A 14,228-nucleotide genomic window follows, 5' to 3' on the forward strand; every position below is an offset into this window, starting at 1 on the left:
CCCCCCCCTCTTACTCTTCAGTCATTACTAAAGGCCTACATTCTCTGAAGCCCTGACTTATTGTAACATCAAATATATTCAATTTGCTTAGTTCTGGGAGTGTAAATCAGACTTCCTGGGTTTCTTGAGGTGGGGGCAGCAGTAGTGAGAGCGTAGGCAAAGCCTTTTTCAGTAAGGCCCATCCCTGTGGATGTAGTTGCATATAATAGACACCAGAAGGCTTAGTTTGGTCAGAATCAAGTATACACTTCCAGAGTAAGTGCTGAATACATTACTTCTGGTAAATGAGCCACCATTAGCCTCTAGTTTAGAGGAACGTGAAAATATGTGTCCTGGGCTTTTTAGACTCGTCAACCCATGTGCTATCAGAAACCAAAGGGGCACATTGGTTGCCAGATGTGAAATATATTGGCATTATCTTCAGCAGCTCTTAACATTTTGACAGCAGAAAAGGAAGAGCCTCTGGGGCCCTCTAGAGCAGTGTTTCCCAACCTTGGGCCTCCAGCTGTTTTTGAACTACAATTCCCATCATCCCTGACCACTGGTCTTGCTAGCTAGGGATGATGGGAGTTGTAGTCCAAAAACAGCTGGAGGCCCAAGGTTGGGAAACACTGCTCTAGAGGATGTTGGGACTGCAAGTCCCATCAGCCCCAGCCAGTGGTCAAGGATGATGGGAGTTGTAGTCAGCGGCATCAGAGGGGGCAGGGTTTCAGGTTTCCAACCCCTGCTGTAGTACTTTTTTTTAGCATGTGCATTGTTTATTTATTTATTTACTCACTCGAAAGGATTCATACCCCGCTCTTGAGCCAGGAAAGCTCGCTCCCAGAGCGTCCTTACAAATCATTAAGAATAACACAGCCCCTTCCTTCAGACTTATGATATAAAAAGACAGGACATAGAAGCAGGGTGGTGGTGGGGAAGGACACACACACACGCCATCCGGTCTCACACAGCAGCAACATTGGCAGAGCCCACTCCAGTTGGGGGGCTGAAAGTGAGGGAAGGAAGGGTCTGCCTTGGTCTCACGCCTTGCTTTCCCCCTCTTCTCCCCCGCCCCCTTACAGGGCTTTTTCCGCCGCAGCATCCAGAAGAACATGGTGTACACCTGTCACCGCGACAAGAACTGCATCATCAACAAAGTGACGCGGAACCGCTGTCAATACTGCCGCCTGCAGAAGTGCTTCGAAGTTGGCATGTCCAAGGAGTGTAAGTGGGGGAGGAAGGGAAAAGCTGCTATGTATCCTCTTAAAGCAGTGGTGGCCAAACTTGGCCCTCCAGCTGTTTTTAGACTCCAATTCCCATCATCCCTGACCACTGGTCCTGTTAGCTAGGGATGATGGGAGTTGTAGTCCAAAAACAGCTGGAGGGCCAAGTTTGCCCACCACTGTCTTAAAGTAGCAGGTCCTCACCCCCACCCTGAATACCTTTCCACGTTCAAAACTCACAAGGGCCATTGAGCAGCGGGAGAGCAAAAGAAAAGAAAAGAAAAGAAAGGGAGATGAGAGAGCCAAGAGATGTTCATTTTCAAAAGTCAGATTTCTAGTCCTCAGGATTACGGAGGTACGTTTCAAAGTTTGTGGTTGTGTTGGTGAAACTTCTAGGGGTTAGCAAAGAGATGGTTGTACCCAATGCTAGTTGTACTCAGAGGAGACTCAATCGAAATCGGTGACTCCAAGTTAGTCATGTCCCTTAACTTAAGGGGCCTGTTCTGAGCAGGGTTTGCCTTGGCTGCTACCCAGAATGTCTGGGCCGTGCATGATCGCTAGGCCTTCCTTGAGGTTTCAAGGCATGGTTATGGCTTCCCTGCCAATGCGCTCTCTACTTCCCCCTCAGCCGTATCTTTCCTCCCGCACGACATCTCTTGTGGAAATAATAATAATGCAGTGTTTGCATTTTTAAAATCAATCAATCGTCAAATTGACCAGTGCAAATATAGGATATTGCAGTTGTGTGGATATGTAGGACATTACGTCCAGTTTCACATATTTTGGGGGGAAAGGGGAAGGGTTCCCCATTCTTGCTGGTTCTTGGAGGGGGGGGATCACCATGACTGCTCTTGCCCTCCTCCAACCTCCCCCAAAACAGCTGCCATTGAGATGGAGGGATTTTTCCAGCTTTCACCCCAAAGAGATGGTGCGTGGAGCTCGCCCCTCTGCTTTGTGCTAATTTTGAGGGTGTTTCCCCGGCAACCGGTGATTGATGATGTCAGAGATAAATGACGCAGACAGGGCCCTCCTGGCGTCTGCAGTGCCTAGTTGTCATGGCTCCCGACTGTAATGGGGGTGGGGGCGGAGGGAACCCCACTTCGCCATGACAACTCCAAGGGTGAGATTAATAAACCCTTGGGGTGGGGAAATAGCAGATTGATCCAGTCGAAAGGGAGGGCTGGATGGGTGGGGAATCGGTGGTTGATCTGGGACACTGGCGGTCCTGCCCTCCCCAACCCCTTTTGCCTTTTAGGTGAGAAACAGGATACTGAAGAAATAGGGCAATCAGGAAGGGGTGGGGTGGGGCAGGCATTATTCTGGCCTAGTCCCGGCCTTGCTCTCCACCCATTTTTGCTGAGTAGCAATATATAATCCTGGAGTCCCTTTTTAATGACCACAGTCCATCTGTCGGCCCTGAAGATGTTCTAAGGGAGAGAAAGATGACTTTGCTGACCAAATAATAGCTAGCGGGAGGACGACTCTCGTTGAATTCAGGTACAGAGCTAAGGCAGGGCAGGAACTGATGTCTTCCTGAGATGTAGAGCCACTCTTTTTTCCAGGGAGGAAGGGAATTCAAGTACAAACCAAACTGAAACGTTTGTTAGGGAGCGGGCGCAGAAAATGAGGAACGCGGGGGCACCTTTCCCAAATCTGCTTTTAAGATGCGCCAACAACACACACACACACACACACACACACACACACACACACACTTCTCCTTGTGCCAGCTGCTTTTTCTCCCCCCAGCCCCTATGTGATGATGGATGCAGTATTTCCCCCCCGCCCCAACTGCTTGTCTGGACTGCGCTTTATTGAATTTGCCAAGCAGACATGACTGATTTCCGAATTATCCCCCTCCCTCCCGCCCCCACCTCCTCCCTCAGGCAGGGCGGTGAAATGTACCAGCCCACTGTGAGCGAAAGACTCATCTGGCGTTGCCGTATTTATTTTATTAATATATAGATATAAGTGTGTGAGAGTGTTTTTAAGGAAAAATTAAACCCCAAAAGGGCACACACCAACCATGCATTCCCACATGACTTCCTCCAGGAATTATCCTACTTTGGAGTCCTGTGCAAGGATATAATACCACAAGAGAGAGGGGGGAAAAACATACACAAAGCTTTGTGCTTGCCTCAATAAATCCCTTCCACGCAGAGGCAACGCCACAAATCTGATGCATGTGGCCACGTCTTGTTTAGCAGCCCCTGGGTCTTAGTTCTGTAATTTGCAAACAGTTTTTTGTTCTATGTAGGTTAATTAAATTAGTTAAGAGGCTCTGGTTTGACTTTCTTTTGTCTGCTTGAATTTCTAGCCCCTTCTCATGTTTAGGGTTCCTGGCAGGTTAGAGAGAGAGAGAGAGAGAGAGCTGCTCACGGGGAAGACATATAGGAAACATCCCATTTCAGATACCTTGGCACAACACAGCAAACGTTTAGAGCTCCGCTCCCTTTGCTAGCTTTCTCCCCTCCCCCCCCAATGTGCCAATAAACAGCTTGCGCAGAGAAGGTTTTAAACACTTCCTTAAGAGATTTGGGTGTTGGCGAGTTTCCAGTGGAAGAGAATTCCGCTCTTAGTTTGCTGAGTGGATGGTCCTCATGAGGACGACGTCCCTGGTAGGTCTTTGGGATCACTAATGTAGGGGAGGAAGACATTTCAGGAACTAATGGCTGAAAGTGGAGCAGGTCAAACAAGGCACAGGTTAGGATGGCAGGCTAGCTTAGGTCTGGAGGGTTGCCTGTTCTCCCTTCCCTTGATGGGGTTGCACTCCCCCTGAAGGAAAATGCTTGCAATCTCATGTTCGCCTGGACCCTTCTTTTCTGATGGGTAGATAGATTTTTGTGTGTGCATGCGTACGCATGTGCAGGGCCTTCTCAGTGGTGATTCTCAAGCTCTGGAATATGTGCCCCCAGAGCAGGCACTTCAAACTGTTTCAGCTGCTGGTTAAAGTTTCATGAAGAAGGCTCTTTCTTAATGGTGGCTGGTCATTTTTATACCGACACACTAAGCACGTCTCTCTCTCTCTTTTCACTTTGTTCTTTGATTACTATTTCTAAGCATCTATGTGATTTTTTTGGAAATGACTTTTAAAAACTGATGATTGAATGTGATCTCAGGTGCTGCTTTTTTTGACACCAAGGGGGAAAAGGTATAGAAGTGTTGAACTAAACAAACAGACTGAGATTGGAAGTAAGAATATAATGGTTAAATATTTCTGGGAGCAAAGAAAAGCGCACTTAGCTGGATAAATGCATGGTTTCTGTTGCTGCAGCTGCCAGTCACTGAGGTCTGGAAAGGACACACATGCATGTGGGCCCACACACATGCTCCTTTGCACATATTGCATGCACACACATCCGTCATGAGGCCAGGTTGTGTTTTCCTAGCTTCCCAGGGGCATGAAAAGCTGCCACATAGTGAACAAGCTTCCTTGTGGCATGTTGTGGCACCAAGTAAATGATTTGGTGAATGAATACATTCTGTTTGCATTCCAGGATTGACCAAGGTAGGATTGGGAATGGATCCAGTTTACTATAGGGGCTGGTAGAGGAGATGTCTCCCTCCTCTCCTGCAACATCTAGTTGCCAACCAGTGTTAGAAACTCAGCTATATAAGCTAGTTGCCGAATGCCTCTTTAAACCAGGGTTACAGTCACCAAAACGGAATGTCCAGACAGCTCGAAAGTCGTATTTTTCAATACAACTTTTTGGTTCCTGAAATCCCATTCTGATTGTGCAGATAAAAGATCACGGGTAGAATTCTACAGGATGTGTTCAGCTAATGTGTTAAAACAGTCAAGATCCAAGGATCCCCAGGCATGCACCTCCAGATGGTGGAGGCGTCAGGCACCCTCCTGGCAGCCAGGCACCTTCACTTGGTCGCAATGAGTGGCCGGTGGCCAGGTGCCAAATGCACCTGGCAAATTCCGAACGCTGTTGTGATCACTTTCTTGAGACTTCAGGAGCTATTTGATCTGCGGGCCCGCTTTCAGTTTGCACTCTCGCTCTCCAGTGTAACACACAGTGGCCTGGATTGGGAAGGCCGATCTGTCCGTGGAGCTAGGGCAGGGTGGACAGCCAGTAGAAGGATGCTGAGAGACGACAATCAGCCAAAGCGTTTTTGTTGTATTTGTGTGGCTTTGTTTCTTGGATGCCTCCCTTGCGGAGGTGGTGGGAGCACCCTTCATTTGTAGAAGGCCCCGGGTTCAATGGCCATCTGTCTTAGATGCTTTAGTTGAGATTCCTGCATTGCCATGGGTTGGGGGTCACTTCCAACTCTTTGATTCAATCCCTGGCACCCACAGGTAGGGCTGGGAATACGCCCTGCCTGCCTTAAATCCTTGAGGTTGTGTTGACAGTAACTGAGCTCAATGGACCAGTGGTGTGACTCAGTATCAGGCATCTCCTTTGGTTTCCATTTAAGTGCATTTCTTTTTCTTTTCCCATTTATCGTTGTTGTTGTTGTTGTTATATAATGAATCACAAATAATGGCCGTGGCCAAAGATGAGGAAGGGTGGGTTGGTTCTCCCTTTAGGGCTCTTCTTGATTTCTCACTCTCTTGGAAAGCGCCGGTCCTCACTTTTGCGATCCTCTCTTCTTTGCTTGCCTTCCTCTCCAGCCGTCCGGAACGACAGGAACAAGAAGAAGAAAGACGCCCCCAAGCAGGAATGTTCGGAGAGCTACATCATCACGCCTGAGGTGGAGGACCTCATAGAGAAAGTGCGCAAAGCCCACCAGGAGACCTTCCCTGCCCTCTGCCAGCTGGGCAAGTACACCACGGTGAGTGGCAGCCCAAGGGAGGCAGTGGGAGGGAGGGAGGAAGTGTGAGCTGGACGTGTTGATTGGTGCAGTTGGCGGGAAGGTGGGATCCACAGGCAGTCAGCTGGTATGGGGTGGGGAACCCCAGCTGGGGCTATGAGAGTTCTGCGCTTAGAATTGCAGCGTTGGAAAGGGACCGGGAGGGTCTCATGTAGTCCAACCCCCTGCAGGATGGACCTGCCCAGTGTGGAGCTCAAACCCATGATCCTGAGATTAAGAGTCTGGTGCTCTGCTGACTGAGCTGGACAACTCCCTGAAATTCCACTACAAAAACAAAAGCTCTGCAACCTTGATCAGATTTGCTAGTTGAGCACCTTGGTCCTTGCTGGTTTGCTTTTCCATTGCTTTCCCTCTGAAACTGCCTTTTGCAGAGTCCAGACTAATTGTCCGTCCAATCCACATGGAGCAGCTCTTCAGAATCTGAGGCAGAGAAAAGGTCTTTCCACATCACTTCCTTCGTGGTCCTTTTAACCAGGGATGGAATCTGAGATATTTGCAACGGCCCTTCCGCTAGCTGGACTATGCAGCCCCATTCTCCTTGCTTCTGAGCTTCCCCTGGGCCTTTGCCACATCACTTAGGCTCCTCTATCCAGCCACAAGGGCAAGGAACCTGCTTGTGTTGTTTTATAAATACATCCCGTCTTTTATTACAGTGCCTACACAAGCCAGCTTCCAGCACTGCTCAGGTGAAAGCTGAGTCTCTCAAGAGGAGCTGCTTAGTTAGGCCAGCAGTTCAGAAAGGTGGCGAGACACAAGTCCCAGCCCGATATGTGCAGATGTGGCAGTCATGAAATGTTCATTCGCATTTGTAACAGCTGTCCGTAGTTGGAAGATGTTACTTTTAAAGATAGTCCCCAAAATGACAGAGAAACACAAAAATATCATAAATTATTCTCCTCACCTGTGCCTGGATTTTATGTTTACATGCATTGTTGTATAGTCCTGCACTGTTTAGAGGTGTTCATTCTGTATATGCTATATTGGAATATTACTTGTTTCTTAAAATAAAAAGGTTTTTAAAGAAAAAAAATTTAAAACGTGATCAAGTCATGTACTTCACGGGAAGGCAAGGTGGCCAGACAGTGTAGCCGGAGAATCAATTTCTTCTTAATCTTCCAATTCAAGTGCGTGTGTGTTTGTGTGTGTGTGTATGGGGGTGGGACTGGAATCTAACCCCCCCCCTTTTTTTGCCCCCATCTCAAATGCATTCAGCTCTCCTCTTTTCTTTTCCTCTCCGTCTTTCCATGCTGACTTTCTGGTCTCTTTTCCCTGCTCTACAGAACAACAGTTCGGATCAGCGGGTCTCTCTCGACATCGACCTGTGGGACAAGTTCAGTGAGTTGTCCACAAAGTGTATCATCAAGACAGTCGAATTCGCCAAGCAGTTGCCGGGCTTCACCACACTCACCATCGCCGACCAGATCACGCTCCTGAAAGCCGCCTGTCTAGACATCCTGGTGAGTCCCACCCCTCCTTCAAACGGGCAAGTCATTCGAATCCTTGAACCTATAGGGCAGACATCTTCAGCCTCTTCAGAACCAAAGACCATGCGTTGGGGAACCCGTGCTGCCATTGCTATCCACCCTAGATCAGTCCATGGTCCAGTAGTGGGTCCCCAACGCATTAGTGCAATGTCTCCCAAACTTGGGTCTCCAGCTGTTGCTGGACTACAACTCCCATCACCCCTAGCTTAGCAGGACCAGTGGTCAGGGATGATGGGTATTGTAGTCCAAAAACAGCTGGAGATCCCAAGTTAGGGAAACCCTGGACTAGTCGAAGCATCTATGCTACAGGGGGTAGGGGAGCCATGTACTCACATGAGAATTGTGGAGTTGGAAGTACTTTCAAAGGGTCATTTAGTCCAACTGCTGTAATGTAGGAATCACAGCTGAAGAATCCTTGGCAGGTAAGCTATCCAACCACTGCTTTAAAACCCCTCTGTAAGGGAAGTCCACAATCCATTCCACTCTTGGAACAGCTCTCACCATCAAAAAGCTTCCTACAGCCAATCGGAAGCCGCGCTTTGGTTTCTGAACATTTTGAAAGTCGAATGGACTTCTGGAACGGATTCCATTCGACTTCTGAGATATGATTGTACAGTGGTACCTCACGTTAAGAACTTAATTTGTTCTGGAGGTCCGATCTTAACCTGAAACTGTTCTTAACCTGAGGTACCACTTTAGCTAATGGGGCCTCCTGCTGCCACCATGCTGCCGCCATGCAATTTCTGTTCTCATCCTGGCACCCACAGTTCTTAACCTGAGGTACTACTTCTGGGTTAGTGGAGTCTGTAACCTGAAGCGTCTGTAACCTGAGGTACCACTGTAGTTTGAATCGATTGGTTTGGTTCTTCCTACCCTCTGGAGCAGCAGAAAACAAGCTTGCTCCATATTCTGGTTCTCATCTCTTAAAAAAAGCACACAAATGAACCCATATCCACCACCTCATAGTAACCTATTACAGTGGTACCTTGGGTTACATACGCTTCAGGTTACATACGCTTCAGGTTACAGACTCCAATAACCCAGAAACAGTACCCTGGGTTAAGAACTTTGCTTCAGGATGAGAACAGAAATCATGCTCTGGCGGCGCGGCAGCAGCAAGAGGCCCCATTAACTAAAGTGGTGCTTCAGGTTAGGAACGGACCTCCGGAATGAATTAAGTACGTAACCAGAGGTACGAATGTGGAAGGCATTGGGAGCCTGTGTGTGATGCATGCCTCTCTCCCGCATGCTCCTTCCTAGATCCTACGGATATGCACGCGCTACACCCCGGAGCAGGACACCATGACGTTCTCGGACGGCCTGACGCTCAACCGCACTCAGATGCACAACGCAGGCTTTGGGCCCCTCACAGACCTGGTCTTCGCCTTCGCCAACCAGCTGCTGCCACTCGAGATGGATGACGCCGAAACAGGGCTCCTCAGCGCTATCTGCCTCATATGCGGGGGTAAGCACCATTACTGGGACTGAGAGCAGGACCGATGTCCTCCATTCTCAGGGTTTGGTCAGAGAATGCATATAGTCATAATCATAGCTCTGCACTGTGTATGTAGAAGAAGAGGAGGAGTTTGGATTTGATATCCCGCTTTATCACTACCTGAAGGAGTCTCAAAGCGGCTAACATTCTCCTTTCCCTTCCTCCCCCACAACAAACACTCTGTGAGGTGAGTGGGGCTGAGAGACTTCAGAGAAGTGTGACTAGCCCAAGGTCACCCAGCAGCTGCATGTGGAGGAGCGGAGACGCGAACCTGGTTCACCAGATTGCAAGACTACCGCTCTTAACCACTACACCACACTGGCTCTCTGTATGTGTGTGTATTGTCCCTCAAACCCTGATAAATCAGACAAAACTAAAGTTTTGCAAAGCCACAGCTTCTTCACCTGTGCCCCCCCAGAGTTCCCTCAGAAGACACATGGATTGTTAAACCACTCATGAGATTTGTAGCTCTGTGAGGGAAATAATGGTCTCAGCAGCCTTAACAAACTACATTTCCTTAAAGTGGCATGATGTTGCTTTAAACATTGAGTGCCGATGGGGCCCTGGGGAGGGAACGGGCCAGATTCTCCTAGAATTCAGATTCTAGGATTCTCCTTGCACTCGGAAGTGTTAAGTCCAGTTCCCCAGTGTTGGTTTTTGTTGTTTCCCTTGGGCGAGTGTTCCCAGAAGTGAATATTTGTAGTGATGGAAGTAGTCCAAAACTGTTTGCTTGAAATGAGAATCGCTTAAGGAAGACCTAATAAAAAAGCAAGTTTATAACAGTCATTGGAATCCTGTAGCAAACATTTCCCTGAACCATTCCATCTAAATTTCTGTGACTTTATCTCCCATCTTCCTTTAAAGCAAAACAAAGTAACTCCTTAGTACGTAGACCAAACGTGTCAAGAGTTTGGTCTCGTTCTCTCCCTGATAAGCTATTTATTCACGTGCAGGGATTTTTGTTGAATTTTATTTTGACAAGAGAGCACTCAAGTATGTAACTCCCTCATCATATTGCAGCCTGAAGTAGGGTTAAAAGACCAGGAAATCATTTGCCATTTGCAGCTCCTGAATGTTAAAACTCTTAAACTTGAGACTCAGCCATGGGGCTTTGAGTCTCCCAAGGCAAAATTATATTCACATGAATGAGGATGGTTGTAAGCCTCTTCCACAGGGGGTCTATGAGTGATGTTATATTTATTTCAGAGCAAAGTATTTGGGTGCAAAAGAACTCTAGAAACCCAATCATGTCTGCTCTGGAAACCTGAACCACTTGTTGGTTTGACCTGCCTTCTCCCCAGTCAGTCCGAACCATTGTTACTTTCTGAAGGTGCTGAGAATTGAGACCCCCTGTGCCTTTGCACCAAAAATACTGTTTCCAAGGTACCTCTGAAGCAAGAGGAGGGGGAAGGGCCATAACAGGATCACTTGTTGCCGTGAGATAGTTCTTGAGCCTTTCTTCACCCGAATTGTTCCTTTAGAAACATTTTTGTTGACTACGATCTGCGAATTATCGCAAACCCTTGCACATCTTATATTTTGCCAGGGCCTTTTCAGTAGGGGACATCCCTGTCCAACAGCACCATCTGGTGGCAGGAAGTTATTTTGGTGGGAGGCATGAAACGATGCACTTCTTTTTTATAAAGCTTTTGATGAACGAGAGAAGATTTTTTGCAAGGTCTGCAGTGGGGAGGAGAGGTGGTGTTGCCTTCATGCGCTATGAGGTTCAGAATATTTTCAAACACCAATGCTAATGACTGAAAGGTTAGAGGAAGCTTGTTCCCCAGATTGGTGACAATGCTGTCATGGAACCCACATGCACTGACTTTTACTGTGTAGGGAAGAGTGCGAAAACCACATGCGCAGTTGCGATCTGTAGCTTTTAAGCATGCACCAGTTGCACACCATGGCAATCTTGCTGTGTGCAGGCACTGGAAAGTCACAACTTTCTCTAGCAGGCCTTTTGGAAAACAGACCTATGGTGCGATCATCACATGCAGCAAGCAACATGTGTGGTGGTTTTTTTGTGGGTGGTTGTGGGGTTTTTTAAGAAGTGATTTGGGTGTAGGAAACAAGTGTGAGATGTAACCCATACCCTAAATGAAGGCAAATCCATTTGTGGAGCCTGGGGCTTAGAACAAGAGAAGGACATTGAAAACAAAGGAAAACCGGGGTCTCTTGTGTGAATTCTGCATTTGCATGATTCCATCCGCTAGACATTTTCTAGGCTTGTCTGGAACGCAGTGGTTCCCACCTGCTCACAAATGGTCTCGTGATCATGGGGTGTGTGCTTCTTTTCCACAGGTGTGAAAGAAGAAACTGCAGCTGTGTAACTTCTGCCTGTGCATCTTTTAAAAATGCAAAGCAATTGGGAGGGGGAGGGAATAATACCTCTCATAGTCTTAGAAGTGACTTTGGCCATGGGTGTGGGTGTGTATCCATGTATTGGATATTGTTGTATTGGATATTGAGTATTGTTTTTAATACTTGATTGGGGGCCGCCCAGAGTGGCTGGGGAAGCTCAGCCAGATGGGCGGGGTATAAATAATATTTATTTATTTATTTATTTATTTATTTATTTAGATGCATGCATGCATGCATCAATAAATGCAACACAAATTCCCTGTTAGGTTCATAGACAATGGCTCTTACTAGGCGCATTTTTCTCTCTTTTTTTTGTATTCTGAGTGTTGTGCAGTTGTATTCTGTGCCTGTTGTTTTTCTAAGTGCCTCCCCTCCCCTCCCTCTGCCCAGATCGGCAAGACCTGGAGCAGCCGGACCGCGTGGACAAGTTGCAGGAGCCACTGCTGGAAGCCCTGAAAATCTACGTGAGGAAGAGGAGGCCTAGCAAGCCCCACATGTTCCCCAAGATGCTGATGAAGATCACGGACCTGAGAAGCATCAGCGCAAAGGGTGAGGGCGGGGCTCCGGGTTCTGCACAGGGAGTCTCTCTCTTCATTTTGAGATGCGCACTGGAGACTTGAAACGTGCTTAAAATACCTAAAAACTCCCAAGCGTGAATGCAGCAGGCAGGTATTCCAAAGCATCTGCTTGAGATTCCTTGCAGCTCCCTGACAAGAGTGTGTGACCCGGGGGCAGAGCTTGGATTTGTTGCCAAGGATGATCATCCCATTATTGGGCTGTCCAGTGCAGGGCGAGGAGGGGAGGCTCAGCAAACAGTTATGTTCTCCTCCCACACAGTCCTGGACTGGCTGAATGCAGAGGAGTGCGGGGGGGGGGGGGAGGCACCAGCTGGAGAACCCCTAAGGTGAATCCCCAGAGGAAGGAGGCTCAGAACCAGGGTGGTGGGGTGACTATGAGTAGCCAGAGGGAGAAGAGTGGTCAAAGTGGGAGGAGGAGATGTTGGAAGCAGAAGAGGCAACAGGGTTTAGTGAGCAGGAAGAGGCTGGGGCAGAGAGCTGCTTCCCCTCCTGCAAGTACCCAGCTCCCCTCCTCCCGAACTAGAAAAGGTATGAAGAGACCAAAGACAGGCAAGGCGTCAGAATCTCAGATTGCTTGGGAAGGACGGGGGGGGGGGGAGTCTTAGAGAGCTGTGGGAAGAGGGAGACCTTCAGTCCTCGCAACTGCCTCCTTGGGGCAAGACCTACAGAGAAGAGAGTTTCTGTGCTCGCTAGGCCTAGTCTGCCGCGCTGCTCTTTGAATAAAGAGTTAACTTCGCTGGCGCCTTGTGAGTTATTGCTGACTTGGCACCTACCTCTGGCATTAAGTCGCCTGTCTGCCTCGCTCCCCCCGCAGGTGCCGAAAGAGTGATCACGCTGAAGATGGAGATCCCTGGATCGATGCCGCCGCTGATCCAGGAGATGCTGGAGAACTCGGAAGGCATGGACACTTTGGGGGCCTCGGCGGGAGCCCCGTCGCGCATAGGAAGCCTCGCCCCCCCTCCGGGAAGCTGCAGCCCCAGCCTCTCCCCCAGTTCCAACAGAAGCAGTCCTGCCACACATTCGCCGTGACCGCAGCGGCCACCGGGACAAGCTGCTTGACCCCCACCCTCCCGGCTGCCTGCTGCACACTTTGGTCTTTTGCTCCCTGGGGCCTGCCTGGACAAACGTCTGAGGAGCAGGGTTGGGGCAAGGGGGCAGGGAGCCGTGGGACAGCAGGCCGCTGCAAGTGGTCTCTCCTCCCTCCCCCTCCACGGCACTGCGTGGGCTGCTGTTGGGCCCGAGGGGGGTGGGCTTACACGTACTGTTCCATGCCAGCACGCTACCCTTCGTTCAACGGTTCCAGCAAAACAGGGTTCCACTTTTGCAATGAAGACCCCCCCTATTTGCGGGACATTCCCCCACCCCTTGGAGAGGCACAGATCATCTGATCCAGGAAGTTCTGGACTCTGCGGATAAAGATCGACGAACCAATCTGAAGGACAGAAGCTCAAAATCTAGGAGCGAGACTTTACATACATATATATATCTATATATATATATATTAAAAGAAAACCCAACTGATTACAGAAAAATTCACCTCCTATGTGGCACGCATCCCCTCCCCCCTCGACACACACACTCTCACCCTTGTCGTGCACACATTATACACCTTCACTAAGGAGTTGCCTGCTTCTTGTTGCAGTGAAAATGAAGTGGTGTTTTTTCTTTTCTTCCCGGTTGAGTTTGCATTTCAGATGTTTCAGGGGAAAGGGTGTAATGTTTTCTTGTTTTCTGTTTCCTGTTTTTTTTTATTTTATTGCTCCGTTTCCATCCTCGACTTGACCACCCAAAGTTAACCTTTCTCTCTTTACCCTGCCTTTCCCCACTCCTTGTCCACCCCCACCCCCCCACATGCCTAAAAAAAAAAAATCCGACACCAGCAAATAATTAAAAAAGAAAGAGAGAGAGAAGTAAAATTAGTTCTTCAGGGTTTTTCTTCTACACATAGAAAGGAGGAGGGAGAGAAGGATTCATTCATTTAAGAAAGAAGAAATATTATATATATAAATATATATAAAATAATTATATATAAATACATTTTAAAAGAAAACTTTGTAAAAGTTTGGAATTTGGAAGATTTCTAGGTGGAGGGTGTGGCAAGGAGAAAATCAGGGTGGTTGGGACACAGATTCTCCTACCGGCTGGGTCACAATTTTCTTTTAAAATGCTAACCCGTATTATCTAGCCACAGTTGAGCACTTTTAAAATCAGTGTGAGATAAAAGGTACTTAACTTTGGCTGGGTTTGTGTTGTTTGGCTATGGGCTTCTTCTATCGATGGA

The 14,228-nt window shown here is 48.3% G+C and overlaps 1 protein-coding gene across 4 annotated transcripts in view; it reads left to right on the plus strand.

Moving 5' to 3' along the window:
* RARA (retinoic acid receptor alpha) overlaps positions 1–13,616 on the plus strand; it is a 201,533-nt gene extending 187,917 nt beyond the window's left edge. For all 4 annotated transcript variants that reach the window (XM_028704076.2, XM_028704075.2, XM_028704074.2 and 1 more), the window contains 6 exons: positions 1,065–1,206; positions 5,827–5,987; positions 7,307–7,483; positions 8,771–8,975; positions 11,760–11,918; positions 12,762–13,616. In XM_028704076.2, the coding sequence (XP_028559909.1) occupies positions 1,065–1,206; positions 5,827–5,987; positions 7,307–7,483; positions 8,771–8,975; positions 11,760–11,918; positions 12,762–12,976 (1,059 nt within the window). In that variant the 3' untranslated portion in view covers positions 12,977–13,616. The remainder of the gene's footprint in view (positions 1–1,064; positions 1,207–5,826; positions 5,988–7,306; positions 7,484–8,770; positions 8,976–11,759; positions 11,919–12,761) is intronic.
* The last annotated feature ends 612 nt before the right edge of the window (positions 13,617–14,228 follow it).

Source organism: Podarcis muralis, chromosome 13 (genome assembly GCF_964188315.1).
Source record: "Podarcis muralis chromosome 13, rPodMur119.hap1.1, whole genome shotgun sequence".
NCBI classification, from domain to species: Eukaryota; Metazoa; Chordata; class Lepidosauria; order Squamata; family Lacertidae; genus Podarcis; species Podarcis muralis.